The 16,405-nt window shown below is 42.3% G+C and overlaps 1 protein-coding gene across 2 annotated transcripts in view; it reads right to left on the reverse strand.

Annotated features, from left to right (window-relative positions):
• Positions 1 to 16,405, reverse strand: part of mmel1 (membrane metallo-endopeptidase-like 1) — a 104,382-nt gene that overhangs the window by 24,449 nt on the left and 63,528 nt on the right. For both annotated transcript variants that reach the window (XM_078559238.1, XM_078559237.1), the window contains exon 13: positions 722 to 850. In XM_078559238.1, the coding sequence (XP_078415364.1) occupies positions 722 to 850 (129 nt within the window). The remainder of the gene's footprint in view (positions 1 to 721; positions 851 to 16,405) is intronic.

Genomic DNA, 16,405 nt, shown 5'->3' on the forward strand with positions numbered 1-16,405 from the left:
TCAACAGTGATTACACTTCAAAAAGTGCTTCATGGCTGAAAGGCACTCTACCAATCTAAATCTCTCTTTCCTTTTAGAAAATCTAGAAAGAAAGCACCAGGAGATTGACCTTGTCATCACTACATGACCAGATCAACCTTTAAGTTTCTGAGCCTGGAGTGGCTGAAAATCTGACATTTGGAATAGGTTTTATGCGCCAGCACAGGCTCAGTTGTTTTTACAGTCACACCTCTGGGCCAGAAAGCTGTGAGTTGAAGCTACTCAGCAATGTTTGAACTTAGGTTGACGTTCCATGCTGTACTGAGGGAGTGCATTGCGGGATGTGTCATCTTTTGGATGAGTCCCAAAATTGATACCGTCTGCCAGTTCTGCCTATTTCAAAGGAATGCTAAAGGTCTCAAGGCAAGATGAAGACTCATCCGAGGGACATTGTTGCTAACGAACAGCCTACATAACAGCCTATTGGTCTACATAACAAGTCATTGCATGTTATTGTGTGCAGCAATTTGAAGAATGACTTGGGAGTCATCCATGCCATTGCTGCTGTTCCCAGTGATGTTTTGAGCTGTCGGAATATATACCAATTAAAATGGGACAGTTGAGAAGTATGACACAGTTTGCAGCATTCTTGAGAAAGGCTCTCGAATAAAACTTTGGTTGGGATTGTGATCCCTGCCAAAAACAAAACCTAATGACTGACATTGATTTGCGATCTCCATACCATTCTCTTGCTCTCGCCAGCAAATGCCTCTCTTACATAAAGTGCTCCCACTGCATTTTCCATATTGCTGTTGATGTAGCTGGCACATTCTCGCCAACGAGCTTCTTCCACAGTGGTACCATACAGTGCCTGTGGTAATGAAGATTAATTATAGGTTAGTAATAAGATTGTAATGGATATGTTCACAAAGATTGATCACTGCATTACAATATGTGAAGTGTTTTGAAATGATTCCATCATCAGGATTAAACAACCAATCTTACCCAATTTAGTAATCATAAATCGTGATAACTATCAGTTGTAACTCTGAAATGCAAGTGCCAATCTTGTGTATGTAAAGAGCTCATTTGGTAGCGTGCTTGCTTTTGGGTCAGAAAGTTATGGATTCAGAACTGCACAAGCATTTAAGACGGTTACATCGGTCATTACTTCAATGAAGTACTGAGAGAGTGCTGCATTGTCAGAGATGCCTTTTGATAGATGAAGTGTTAAACAAGGGCCCTACTCAGGTGGATGATAAAGATCCCATGTTGCTATTTGAAGTAGGATTCTCCAAGTATTCTGGTCTTCCTTAACAAATGCACCAGAAAACATACCATCTGATTTTTCACCCCTGTGAAACATACTTGGTTCAGACTGGTGGCATGTTAAAGTATTTCAAAACACTTGAATAATTAAAGACCAAAAGATACAATTATTCTAGTCTAAGTATGGTTGTTATTGATATCAGTCAACGAGAGTTTCAGATGACATTCCTCTTTCCACTATTTTAAAGTAGTCACTGAGCTGTTTATTTAAAACAGTTGAAACCTCTTAAAATTGTGGATGAAGAATGCCACACTATAAACATTCACCAAGAATTATTTCTAGGACAAATAATCATTGGTGCCAAAATTCCTCAGGATATCTACCAGTCCTCTCACATAACTTTGATAAGAAACCAGTGTAATGCCCAAAGAAACATTTGTTACAATGAGTCTCCACCTTCACTGCAAACTAGTTTGACGTGTCAGAGGTAGAACTTCAGTTCCTCCTTGCCAGGCAAATGATAGGCTGCAGCAGGGACTCCCAAATTTGGGAGTTTATGCCAAGTGTGTCAGCAGCAGTAAGTATACAAAGGAAGAGAAGGTGAACTGCCTTCACAAGAGCACATCTGGGCACTACCAGTGGGGCTCACATTGGCAAAGGACACAAACATGAGAAAAGGACGTATCATTAAAGTATTCTTTGATTGTTATTTTTGCTTTGGGTCAATTGGAATGCTGATGAGGTCAGCTGGAGGTGAATCCTCATCACCTCTCCACTTTTAAAAAAATTATTTTTTTTATTCATTCATGGGATGTGGACTTCACTAGCTGAGCCAGCCTTTATTGCCAATCCTTAGTTGCTCTTGAGAAGGTGGTGGTGAGCTGCCTTCTTGAAGCGCTGCAGTCCATGTGGTATAAGTGCACCCACAGCACTGTTAGGGAGGGAGTTTCAGGACTTTAACGATAGGCAACTGCCTTTTATTCCACATGGTTCAGGTGGGCTAGGAAACATTATCCCTGCAGATGATGTGGTTCCCTGCAAATTGCAGCAGAGGTTAGGGTTCAGATCATGGTTCCAGGGCCATTTGTTATTGCTAGTAAATTGCCTGTTGTGTTGCCCATGGTCTGATGATGAATAAAAGTTTTTCTAAGTGTACAAGATAATGACAGTGGAAAAAAGACTTTGTAGTATAAAGGGTAAATGCTAAACATGTAAATATATAGTCTACATCATCAGTGACATATGATGATGATAACAGAGCAGGGAGAGAGATAGTTCTATTCAGAGCTTCGTGCTGGGTCAACCGTGTAAATTGTTAGCATAAGGTTCAATAAAAGATAGAGGCCCAGATCTTCCATTCTCTGAAGGGTGGCATCCCAGAGATACACCAGAAGATGCACTGGGGGACCTCTAGGAAGGACTGCACAGGAATTGCCCAGGAAGTTTCAACTTTAGATGGGCAATTACTTTGTCTCTGGAACCCTCCAAAATTCTGATTGAAAATCGGAGACTTTGGATCATTCTGACTTACTTAGCAGGATAGTCACCCAAGTCAGAAGGATTAAAATCAGTTCTAACTCCTGCTTACAGACCCAGTTCAAACATGGACAAAAGAGCTGAATTCAAGAGGTGAGGGGAGAGTGACTGCCCTTGATATCAAGGCAGCATTTGACCGTGCGTGGCACCAAGGAGCCCGAACAAAACTGGAGTCAATGGAAATCAGGGGGAAAATTCTCCATGGTTGGAGTCATGCCTAGCACAAGGGAAGATTGTGGTTGTTGGAGGTCAATCATCTCAGTCCCAGTACATCACTGCAGGAGTTCCTCACGGTAGTGTCTGAGGCCAGCCATCTTCAGCTGGTTCAATGACCTTCCCTCCATCATAAGGTCAGAAGTCGGGATGTTCACCAATGATTATCCAATGTTCAGCACCATTTGCGATTCCTCAGGTACTGAGGCAGTCCATATGCAGCAAGACCTGGACAACATCCAGGCTTGGGCTGACAAGTGACAAGTAACATTCACGCCACACAAGTACCAGACAATGACCATCTCCAACAAGAGATGAATCTAACCATCACCCCTTGACATTCAATGGCATTACCATCACTGAATCCTCCACTACCAACATCCTGGGGGTTACTATTGACCAGAAACTGAACTGCCCTAGCCATATAAATACTGTGGATACAACAGCAGGCCAGAGGCTAGAATCCTGTGGGAGACTAACTCACCTCCTGACTCCCAAGGCCTGGCCACTATCCACAAGGCACAAGTCAGGAGTGTGATGGAATACACCGTTACTCAGAATAAGAGGTGGTGGAGAAATTAAGAATTGATCTTTTGGTTCAAGCTGGTTTATTTTCAAGACAACAACTCCTCAGTGCTACAAACTTCCAAATAGCTTCCACACAAAGTGTTCCAGCTGTATCTTTTTATTCTATTTAGATGGGATAATCAATGCTCATCACCTGTTTAACTAGCAATTGTTTTTAACAAGGTGATTGCCATATTAACATACTCCCCACTTGCCTAGATGAGTGCAGCTCCCACAATACACTAGGAACTTGACACCATCCAGGTCAATGCAGCCAGCTTGATTGGCATCACATCCGCAAACTTTCACTCCCTCCACAGTAGCAGCAGTGTGTACCATCTACAAGATGCACTGCAGGAATTGAGCAAGCTCCTTAGACAGCAACTTCCAAACCCACGACCACTACCATCTAGAAGGACAAGGGCAGCAGATAGATGGGAACACCACCACCTGGAAGTTCCCTTCCAAGTCACTCACCATCCTGACTTGGAAACATATCGCTGTTCCTTCACTGTCACTGGGTCAAAATCCTGGAACTCCCTTCCTAACAGCACTGTGGGCATACCTACACCACATCAGCTGCAGCGGTTCAAGAAGGCAGCTCACCACCATCTTCTCAAGGGCAACTAGGGACAGGCAATAAATGCTGGCCCAGACAGTGATCCCCACATCCCATGAAGGAATATTTCTTAGATAGATCGTAATTTCCCGGATATTATAAGGGTCCGGGTGAAACTTCACAGTAAATATTCTCCCGCCACAAGAAAACTGGACTGCAGGTTTGTGAGTCTTTGATACAGAAGTCTAAACGAGATGATTAAAGTTTTAAGCACACACAAATTTATTCTAATAAGGAAGCATGCAATTGTGGTGCTTATACAAAAAGGTATGAGAGGTGTCAGCTGTGGCTCAGTTCATAGCACCCTCGCCTTTGAATCAGAGGGTTGTGGGTTCATGTCCCACTCCCGGAAACCAAGAACTGTGATTGTACTCGAAAAGAGTTGCAATCTGTGACTGTTGATAACTTGAAAGAGTATCAAGGAGACTTACAGAAAGGTGCCTCTATCTGTGCCCGGTGGGCACCGCGGGGACTGGGGTGTTTTGTTGACCCCTTTAATCACATCTTAGTTTGATGTTTGTAAGGTTCCTTTAAAAGTTTTTTTTTTCCTTGATTTTACAGCTGACCTGACTTAGGGGCTGTGCTTGATTTCTCCCTTGTTTTTTTTGCTCATTTAGTTTATTGTTTTGACTCAAAAGATTCTACAAAAAGGTATGAGAGGTGTCAGCTGTGGCTCAGTTCATAGCACCCTCGCCTTTGAATCGGAGGGTTGTGGGTTCATGTCCCACTCCCGGAAACCAAGAACTGTGAATGTACTCGAAAGAGTTACATGCGATCTGTTGATAACTGGAAAGAGTTACAAAAAGGTATGAGGTGTCAGCTGTGGCTCAGTTCATAGCACCCTTGCCTTTGAATCAGAAGGTTGTGGGTTCATGTCCCACCCCCGGAAACCAAGAACTGTGAATGTACTCGAAAGAGTTACAATCTGTGACTGTTGATAACTCGAAAGAGTTACAAAAAGGTATATGACTCAAAAAGAGTTACAAAAAGGTATAAATTGCAAGCTAGATAAATCCCAAAAAGAAAAGATAGCTAGTTTTTATTTCTATAAGAGAATCCTAGGTTTAGACTTTACTTGTTACAGATATTTCATTTCAAAAGAAAGTAAGGATATCCATCAAATATTGAAGTAGTATTACCTTAATCCTTGAGTATGTGAGGTTTGCTAGGTTCAGAACAGATCTGAAGTCAATCTACAAGAATCTAATGAATCTGAAAATTTGCGTTTGGGTTGAGATATTTATAATGAATTTTGGGGTTGTATAATTAATGATTATGTCGGAGATGTTCATTTGATCAGTAAAAGACCAGCCATTGTTAATATCCCATATTTGGTGAAAGGACCGCCCATTATGATGAGGCTGCCCATTCAATTTCTAAGAAAGGTTATTTTGAATTTATTCCTGAAAACTGGACTTTATGTAACAGTCATGTTAGTCAATTTTACTTATTCAAGGTCCAGTGGTCAGCAAGAAAATTAAGACTTGAGACCTAGCATTCTTTTTTCGGATTTGTTTTAATTATCAGGGGTAGCATTGTATGCATATGTGCTAGTGTAATGGCAAGAACCACAGAATACCATTTTTCTTATCGGTGAATTCACATTATTATGAAGGGAGTTAATCTTGTTGATTTTGCAAGCCAGTTTTGAATCCTGTTACAATATGTCTTACTGTGAGTTGACCCAAAGTAACTGTTAATCTAACATTCCTGCATATTATTTGAACCATATTCCTTCACAACAGTGGTTGAACACGACAAAAGGAGCAACAAGTAAAGAGCCCAGCGACTGGTAGGAGCTGGAACAGAAACAACTGCGGGGCAATGCAGGAAAATCTTCAACCAAACTCCAGAAAAGGTGGCAATAAAAGGAAGAGATAGGAAAAAAATCCTACCTTTACCAGAGTGCTTCGACCACATGGATGGCCCAGATCAAACAGAGAAGTGGCAAACTGTCATCATAGGTTTATCAAGTACACAGAACAGCACCGGGACTAGCAGAAAAGACTAGCAAGGAGCAGGTCAGTAACTTAGTCTATGCCATAGGCAGTAGTGCAGATGATGTTATGGTCAGACAAGACATAAATGAAGACACAGTGACTTACAAAGAAATTATCAAAGCCTTTGATACTTATTTCATTCTTCAGAAAAACATCATTATCAAGAGAGCAAAATGTAATAGGCGCACCCAAAGACCGGGAAAGAGCATAGATTTCTTTATTAATGAGCAATATCGATTAGCTGAAAATTGTGAATATGCAGCCCTGAAAGACAAATTAATTATCCGTCGTTGTGGGAGTCTTAGAAGAGTCACCATTGCATTTTTTGCAATTGAGGGAAGACTTGACCCAATCGAAAGCTGTGCAAATAATGAGGCAGGCAGAAGAGAGAAAGCAAAACAAAATTTTTATTCGAGGCGGAGAAGAAATCTTATGGAGAAAACTGCCTGATACTGTCCAGTTTATAGCACATAAAAATTGCAGCGCACTGAACCCCAAACAGAGAAAAAGAGAATAGGGTGCGGTAGCCGCCATTATTCAGTGATCTTGCTGTGGCAGGAAAGGCTACATCGGTGCGAAGAATGCCCTGCCAAAAATGCAGTGTGCCGTTCCTGCAAGAAGATAGGCCATTTTAACTCAATTTGCCGCAGCAAACGGCTTTTAACAAAACAATTAAAGGAAGAACCAGTCAAGATCATCCAGCATTCAAGAAATTGTAAACATTTAGGAAGTTGAAGAAGAAGAAGAAGAGCCAGAAGTACCATTCTTGGGAGATATTACAGGATCAAATGGGAATATTGGAGCACAGATATTATGGCCAACGGACATAAAACAAACTTCAAATTAGACAATGGAGCAGGAATTTCAATTCTGTCAGACACAGAAGAAAAGTGGTTAAAACCAGAAATACTCCAGCCATTGATCATAAACCATCATAGTTCAGGAGGCATTCAGCTGAAAGTCAGTTTGACTGCTAAATTCCAGCACAAAGGAAGAGAAATCACAGAAACTTCGTATGTGATTCACAATCAAGAATGTTCACTGTTAAGTCGAAGAGCTTGCACAGATCTAGAACTCATCTTTGAAGGAGATGATTTAGAAAACCTTGAGGAAACCAGACAAGATTTCCCTGGAATAGGGGATGAAAGAACCGAGCAAATATGTGCGAGGCAAGCAGCTAACAACAGCAGATGCATTGTCATGCATTCCTGTTGGGAGGCCTGAACAAGAGGACATAAATCCTGTTGAGGAGGCAGAGACTTGGGGGGAGATGTAGGATATTGTAAATAGCATTTATTGAGTCGGAGACTTGGGGGGAGATGTTGTCTAAAGGGTTAATGTTAAATATATAAATATATAGGGCCAGGACTCCTGTGGAGTGGCAATCACAGTGCAGACAGCAGGTTCCCGAGGCCTTCAGTCGAGTGCAGGAGAGTCAAGGGAAAGGAAGCCACGGCCCTTTTACACGGCACTAGCTCTAATTAAATAAATTTTTAAAACTCTCAGAACAATATGTTACCAGCAGGAATGGGATTCTACAGTTTGAATTGTTCCCTTTCTGGACCTCCAAGGTTGAATGTCTTTGCAGAAATATAAATCTCATCAGTAAGTGGGTCCTTAGATTGTGAAATACCAGCCCTGATTCTCTGTGGCAAGTCTAGTTTGTTTTAAGAGTGTAAATGTGACAATAACTCGAAACTCACCGAGCCAGACCAAAAACATACCAGGTCATTGGCAGGGCAAAGCAACACAAATTGTTCAGCATTTTGTGGTGCCTCGCAAAACTAAATGTTCGTCTCTTCCTTGCACAAGTTGCTGTTTGTTAATTTTTAAAACACATTAATAACAGTGTGTGCATTAAACTTGCATCTACTACTGGAGAGAAAATACACATCTTTACACAAAATTTCTAATAATACTTACTAATCCCTGTGGTCATGTAAATAAGCAGCACATAATGGAGCTTGAGTTATTTGGCTGCAGGTTTAACAATACCCACTAGTTTCCTTCTTCATACTAAGATTGAAGTCATAAAGTCTAAAAGTCTGATGAAGCCACAGGGTGCCCCTTACAAACACAAGCAATACACTTATAAAAACCTTCAGAGTTATAACAACTTCTTAAAAGGCAGAAAACCTAGCAACTAAATCGGATAATGATGAATATCAGAACAATGATTCTGATAATAGCTTTTACTGTTATGTTCTGACAAAGAATTGTCCCCGAAATGTTAACTTGCCTTTTATCTTAACAGAAGCTGGCTGATCTGCTTCATCTGTTACTGAGTTATTCTAGTTAATCGAAGATTGAGAGTTATGAAATGCCTTGATGTAGCTGTGAAACTGTGCTCCACTGAAAATTATTCCTTGGTCTTTGGATTTATGCGATAAGGACATAAGCAGAGATGCTTTAACCTGCGTCCTGTGCATTAGCAACATTGTAAACATAACTATTGAACAGGAACAACTGCCAAGGCTACTAGGTCGGATGAGAAGCTGGGTATTCTCAAAGCCTTTCCGTCACCTACAAGGCACAACCCAGAAGGGAAAAACAGTAAAAACTGGGAAATAAGAATACTGGAGCGAACTGCACTTGTATAACTTAAAATGGAACACCAGTAAGACTGGGAAATAAGAGTACTGGTCCGAATTGTTTCTTGCTTCTGGGAAGTCATGTGTATGATTGAATAGTCTCACTTGTCTAGGTGGGTTCAACTACAACAACACTCAAGAAACTCAACACCGTGCAGGACAAAGCAGCTCGCTTGATTGGCTGCCCAACCATCACCTTTAACATCTGGTCCCTTCGACACTAGTGCACCACGGCTGCAGTATGTATCGTGTACAGGATGCACTGTAAGCAACTCACGAAAGCTTCTTCAACAGCACTTGCAAACCTGTGATCTCCACTACCTAAAAGGACAAGGACAGCAGGTGCCTGGGAACACCTTCACTTCTAAGTACCCCACCAAATTACACACCATCCCAACTTGCACATTTATCACTGTTCCTTCATCATCACCAGGCCAAAATCCTGGAACTCCCTGCCTAATTGTTGGAGTACCTACACTCCATGGACTGTAGCAGTTCAAGGAGAAGACTTGTCTTCACCTTCTCAAAGGGAAATAAGGATCAGCAACAAACGTTGGCCTTGCCAGTGATGCCCATATCGGAACAGGAGTGAGCTATTTAGTCCTTCAAATCCGTTTGGCCATTCAATGAGATTATCAATCAGATTGTGTTAGCTGTGGTTCAGTTGGTAACACTGTCATCTCTGAGACACAAGATTCCAGATTCTAAACCCATTCCAGGACTTGAGCAGTACTGAGGGAGCACTGCATTGTCAGGTGGGATGTTAAACCGAGGCCCGGCATGCCCCCTCAAGTGGACATTAAAAAATCCCAGGGCGTTATTTCAAAGGAGTGGTAATGGGGAGGGGGCGGGGGGAGAGTTATCCCTGGTGTCCTGGTCAAGATTTATCCTTCAATCAATTTGTTTGCAAATTGGCTGTCACGTTTCCTACATTATGACAGTGGCTACACTTTAAAAGTACTTCATTGGCTGTAAAGCGCTTTGAGGAGTCAGATGGTTATGAAAAGTGCGATATAAATGCAAGTCTTTCTTTATTGCTGATCTGTAACCTAGCTCCCTATACCCCAAGAATGACTTTTTAAAAATTTTAGTGACAAAAGCAGAAATTCTTTTTTGTCAAAGACTTCTTAAAACTGAAATTTTCTACAAATTAATTTCACTTAATCACTCAGACAGCAACATATTGATGCCCAGGTTGGTGTGGAGTGCTGGCTCCCAACAGTTAGCCAGCAGTGATGATACTAACTGATGGTAGAAACAGCAGCAACTAATATTGCTGCAGCTGCTGCTCTGACAGAACAGTTTTATCCTCTTGGGACGCATTTTGATTTTGCTTCAGGAATGTGACCGAGCATTTTATGGTCCAATTAACAATTTAAGTGGGCAATGGAGGCTTTTTAAGGGCAATTATCCAGAGATGATGAGGGGGCCCACCTCACCGATTGCCTCTTCCTTCTAGTTTGTGATAATTTATGCCCAGGCCTTGAGGAAACTGCATGAAGGGGAAAGGCCCATAGCCCAGAATACCCCAAGGATGAAGACATAAGGAGAGGTCGAGAAACCTATTGCAAAGAGCTTTTCATCAGCATTGCTCCCATATTATAGATACCAAAGGAACAATCTCCAGGACACAAAACTCTCATTATTACTAATTTCAATGACAAAGTAGCTAGGGATTGTGCAAATTGATCAATGATCTGTTTTTAGTGCTTCTGTAAGGAAGTGACAATGTCATTTGACTGTAGAAATCCCTGAATTCCTGTACAGTGTCTCCATTTTCAAACTTTGTCCGTCTGAAAGGTTTTTGGTGAAACAAAATGCTGTCGGAAATCAAGTCATACCCTAGGAATGCATAAGATAAATTTGCTGCAGAGCAGAAAAGAAAGAATACTTATTAAAGGAGGTTTGGAAGAAATTACCAAGTGGGGCGCCCCAGCACTCAGTTAGGATTCCTACAGTTTCTAATTGACATAAGTGACTTGGATTCTGAAATTCAATACAAAATGGAAAAATTGTAGATGACTAGGAGGGGACAATAGAATTGAAGGAGGCATCACTGAAACTACAGAATGAGCTGATAGGATATGTAAGTGAGTAGCGCAATGGCAGAAGAAATTTAATGCAAACAAGCACATCAGTAGAAAAAAAGTGCTTTATAAGTGGTGTTGCAATGGCTGAGGGTGGAGTTGAACTAGACTAGTGTGTCCGAACAGACTTGACACTAAACATGTCCAACAAGTGCAGAGCAGCAACCAACAAAACCAATGTCAAGTTACATTGAATGTCAAACTACATATCCAAGATATCAGAACACAATTCAGAAATAGTAATGGTCAAATTGTACAGTTCTCTGATCAGATTATAACTTGATTAACTGTACCTGGTTCCAGTCATGGGAACACATTTATTCTTTAAAAGCAGGGTAGGGATACACTACAAGGATCAGCCTTGTAATCTTTCCTTGAGGAAAGATTAGACTTTTCAGCCTGGAGGGTATGTTCAGAGAAGGTGATCTTATAGCAGTGCAGTATAGTGGTTATGCATGGCCAGGTCAGATCTCTTTATTGATGACTAGGCCAGGTGTGTGCTATGTATTTTTTAGTTCTGATGAAGGGTCATACGGACTCGAAACGTCAACTGTAAGACATAGGAGCAGAAATTAGGCCCTTCGGCCCATCGAGTCTGCTCCGCCATTCAATCATGGCTGATAAGTTTCTCAACCCCAACTGTATCCCTCTCCGCAGATGCTGTCAGACCTGCTGAGTTTTTCCAGGTATTTTTGTTTGTGTGCTGTGTACACTTGAGCTTGCATTGCTCTGTATTGAGAAAGTGGAGATAGGAGTTGTACTTGAGGGAGCAGTGATTGATTTATCAGTGTTCCCCATCTCATGTTTCTCCCCCACACATTGCAGTAGTGGATTTACAGTTAGTGAGGCCCCGTGCTGAGCTTCATTTCCCCTCCTCCCCCACCACCCCCAGGATTCCCCCAGGGCCCAAAGGCCGAAGCCAAGAAAATACACAAATTGATCAGTGCTTCTTCACTTGTTAAAACATGCCTGTGTACAGTAATCGTGAAATAGTCTTACCACCAGAGTAGGACACCCTTGGCATGTCTGTGCTGAAATCCTGTTCGAGTGCTGTGGCTTGGATCACAAACTTGCTTCCTGCCTGTTTTATATCAACCTGGGCGATTAATATCGCATTAACCGTCTTGAACATTTTCAAAACGAGCAATATAATGTGCACTATGAGCCTATTCCCATCAAAAACTAATCACCTGTTTGGACTTGCTGGGAGTAAGTCGCTCCCTAACAACCTCCTCCAAAAACTCTGCAGAGCCAGGGTGCTGGTGGAAAAAGAGGGCTGGTGGCACTGCAGAATACATTTTTGGAAAATATTGTCCGGTGATGCAGTGGTAAGATAACACTTGCAGCAATGCGCTAAGGCACTTTATTGAATTGGATATTGATTGACGGAACAATAGTCTTTATTCCCTGAGCATACTTGTGTCTCCTTTACTTAATCCCCTTTCATTCTGCACACAGATAGATTAATAAATCTATCTGAATATATATTTAAAGGTGTTGTAAGGTAAAATAACGCTCTAAAAATTGGGTATCATTTATGCTAAGGACAATTCATTTGGATTTAGTTTGAACCTCTCCTTTTGCTTCTCTCATATGAGTAGAATTATATATATATATATAAAAAACGATTGAGCTGTATGCAAACACATACAGCTCTTTTTCATCTATACCACCATTTTTACTATCAGATCCCCAACATGCTTTGTAAGTGTTATTTTTAGTTTTAATTCAACCACCAAGTGAGCCTACCACACAGCAACAGTGAGTGTCAAAAGCAGTGAATTAAGGAGTCTGACAGTAAATGAGTCCGATGGGGAATGTGCAGGGTACAAAGATTTTAAACCAAAATTCTTTTTTTGGGAAACGGTTGCCGCCTTGGCGCTAGCGCAAACCAAGGGCAGGTGACAGCTAACTCCGAGGAAGTTGCAGGGCTCAATCAGAACTGACCAAAGCATTTGCAGAAGGAAGGGAATTCAGGACAGTTTCACCTGAAGCATTCTTGTAAATCCAGTTTCAGTCTGTTGAAATGGACATTGGAATAGACATTTGGAATGCAGAAGAGTTCCAGACATTGAATAAATGAAATTACATATGGTCTGTGTAAAGGATGATGTGGAAGCTGATATAAACTATGCTGTTACTAATAACATATCAACTATAAAATTCACCATGCTTAACACATAGTCCTTTTCAAATAGTACTCAATCTAAAAATAACATTGCAATCTAAATATTATGTGTGATATTCCCAAAGCTGCAGCTGCCAGTTTAAAAAGAGAAATTGCTTCTTTATAAGTTACAGCATTTAAAACACATTTACATATGTACCTGTATATATCCCTACAGACGTAAGGAACTTTACTTGGAAATTTTTTCTTTTAAATTGTATAACTCACTATCCCACACAATATCTTGTACATTTAATGCTTATTATATTTGAAGAGCTGGGGAAATATTAAAAAGACATTTGCTTCTGTGGGTTTTATATATATATAGCTTATATCTGTTTGGTACAGTGTATTGTCACTGGCAGCCTACCTTGTGATCAGGGGGCTGTTGAAAAATGCTGTGATCTATCTGAATCTTGAGTGATGAGGAGAGTTACCATTTCCCTGTATTCGCTAATCATTCAGCCAAAATTCAGAACCAGAATGAATCAATTCACAAGCCCACTAACTCCGTGGTATTTTTCTTGCCATTATGGGTCGCTGTTACTCCTCACGCATTGGCATCTCTAACCCCAGTACCACCTCAACACCATAACTCAGGCTTGTCCAACCTTTTTGCTTGAGGGGCCACATTTCCATTTCTTTCACATTCAAGGGGCTGATGAGCAAATTTTGGAAAGATGAGGTTTGGCACAACATTAAACTGAATTTCAAAAAAATGTTCTGTTTTTAAGAAAATAAACAATTGCTGAGCAAAAATATAGCAATGTCAAAGCAATAAATTGTCAAGTTAAAAAAAAGCGATTAATAAAGATGCCCAGAGTGTGACAGGATCAGAGTGTGTGTGTCCAATTCACACTCAGTCTCAGGGTGCGCACTCAATCACCTTCACCCACTGTGACTGGGTGTGAGTATGTGTTGGTGTGCGATGGTGAGAATGAGTGAATAAGACAGACACACTCACTCCCACACACACTCCCGCTCCTACACATACAGACAAACACTCACTCCCATACACCCACACACTCCCATACTCCCACATCCACAAACACCCACTCCCACACTCTCAAACACACACTCACAAACACACCCAAACACTCACTCCCACACACTCCAACACACACCCACATGCGCACATACTCCAGCACACACCCTCACTCCCACACACACCCATTCCAGACTCCTGCGCGATGGCAATCACCCGAGCCATTTTTCGCTTTATCTGGAGGTCGAAAATGGATCGTGTCCGCAGAGACGCGATGTACAAGCCTCTAGATAAGGGGGGAAAAAAACATGGCCAACATCGCCCTCATACTGATGGCCACCTTTGTGTGCAGCTACATCAAGCTATGCGTAGACCCTCGGTACGCAAACACCAAGTGTCACTACGTGCTGAGGTTCTACCTGTCCCCGGTGTTGTGAAGGATGGATCTGGCCACGCTGCCGCGGAACGCTCCAAGTAGTTGGACCGTGCCGTACCACCTGTCCCTCGTGGAAAAATTTATGCAGAGAAACACCTTTGACCACAAGTCCATCAGGCAGTGGTCGGCATGTAACGTCTTAGAGGCCCTGCGGGAAAAGGAGAAGGTGGATCCTGTGGGATGGTTCCCCGAGCAGACTGTTAAAGTCATTTGGCAGAATGCCTCATCGCCAGAACTTTCCAACAAGCACCAAGATGTAGCTTGGCTGGTGGTGAGAAAGGCCCACCCCATCAGATCCTTCCAACACGCCAGTAGTCTCACCCCCTCTGCACATTGCCCTCGAGGTGGCTGTGGTGGGGACGAGACCGTTGTTCACCTCCTTGTGGATTGTGCCTTTGCAAAGAACGTCTGGAGAGAGATGCAGTGGTTTCTGTCGAGGTTCATCCTGAGCAGTTTGGTGACACAGGACTCTGTGCTCTACGGGCTGTTCCCAGGGACACACACCGAGACAAACATCAACTGCAGCTGGAGGATCATCAACTCGGTGAAAGACGCTCTTTGGTCTGCCCGAAACTTGTTGGTCGTCCAGTGCAAAGAGTTGTCCCCGACCGAGTGTTGCAGACTGGCACATTTCAAGGTTCAGGACTACGTGCTGACGGACGCACTAAAGCTTGGGGCAGCCGCCGCAAAGGCGCAATGGGGAAAGGTCGCTGTCTAAGACCTTTCTGCCATAGTGCGCCAAGGGGCTGGGAATTGTTTAGAGCCCCTTGGGCTGTACAGCTCAAAATGAATGCATGCATTGAATACTAATTGTATTATAATTGTATTGAAGCACCTCAGAGTGCAACATGATGTATGTTGATAACTCCAATACCATTGTCTGATTGTCTGTAATGACCATATTGAAATGATTGTAATATTCATTGATTGTATTGAAGCACCTCGTGGTCCATGTGTAAAAGTTGAATCTGATTGTACTTTTGTGATGGTGATTTTGAAATGTTTTGGAATGTTCTTCAAGATATTTTATGAATAAAGTATATTTTTCAAAAAAAAAAAATTGAAACTCATTCATTTTGGGGCTTCCCCCATGCATGGCACAGTGTGTTTCATTATAAAACCGCCCCCACATCCCAGCATCCAAATGAGTGCAAAGATCACAAAGGTCAGGATTTTAAGTTCCGTGGGCAGGCGTGCGCCTGATCTGATCGGGCATAAAATGATGCGCGATCATGTTGGGCAAGCGTTCCCGACATCATCGTACACTCGCGTGATATTTCGGTCGGCGGTTGCGTGCAGGAGTCGGAAGTGCGCCCGCCTATAATTAAGAGGCTATTAAGGTAATAATAACATGTAATAATAACTGAACGCTATTTTTCACTGCCTGTCCAACCTTACAGTTGGCGAGTGGGTGAATCAGCCAAGCGGCCTTTGGATTTTTTATGAAACCTCATCCACGGGTGGGATGAAGTTTCCAGCGGTAATTTTTTAAAAAAATTTTCAACATCATTTATAACATGTCCCTCTTCATGTGACTGAGTCACATGTGGGGGGACATGTTTCCCTTACTTTTAAAATCTTTATCTTTGATTGTAAAATTCTTCAGCTCCCTGGGGCAGCTCTGTGCCTTCAGGAAGCTTTCAGTGCACGCTCCCCCATGCATGTGCAGACTTTAGCGCTCGCGCTCCTCCCGCCCCCACCCCGGCAGAGCTGAGGTTGTCAGCGCGCCTTTCACGCTGGCTGACCGCTAATTGACCAGCCGGCGTGAAATCGCGGTTGGGGCCCAATCGCGGGCGGTGGTCCGTTTCGTGGCTGCTCCCAGGCCCGCCCGCCGGACGAAGGGAAAATCTTGTCCAAAGTGTGTATGGAAGAACAGCCAATTGAAACATACCAGGTCAGGAGGGGAGTAGAGATGGACAACATAAATAAATTGCTAGTCAGACAGAGGGAAGCTG

This window comes from Cetorhinus maximus, chromosome 15 (genome assembly GCF_964194155.1).
Source record: "Cetorhinus maximus chromosome 15, sCetMax3.hap1.1, whole genome shotgun sequence".
NCBI lineage: Eukaryota > Metazoa > Chordata > Chondrichthyes > Lamniformes > Cetorhinidae > Cetorhinus > Cetorhinus maximus.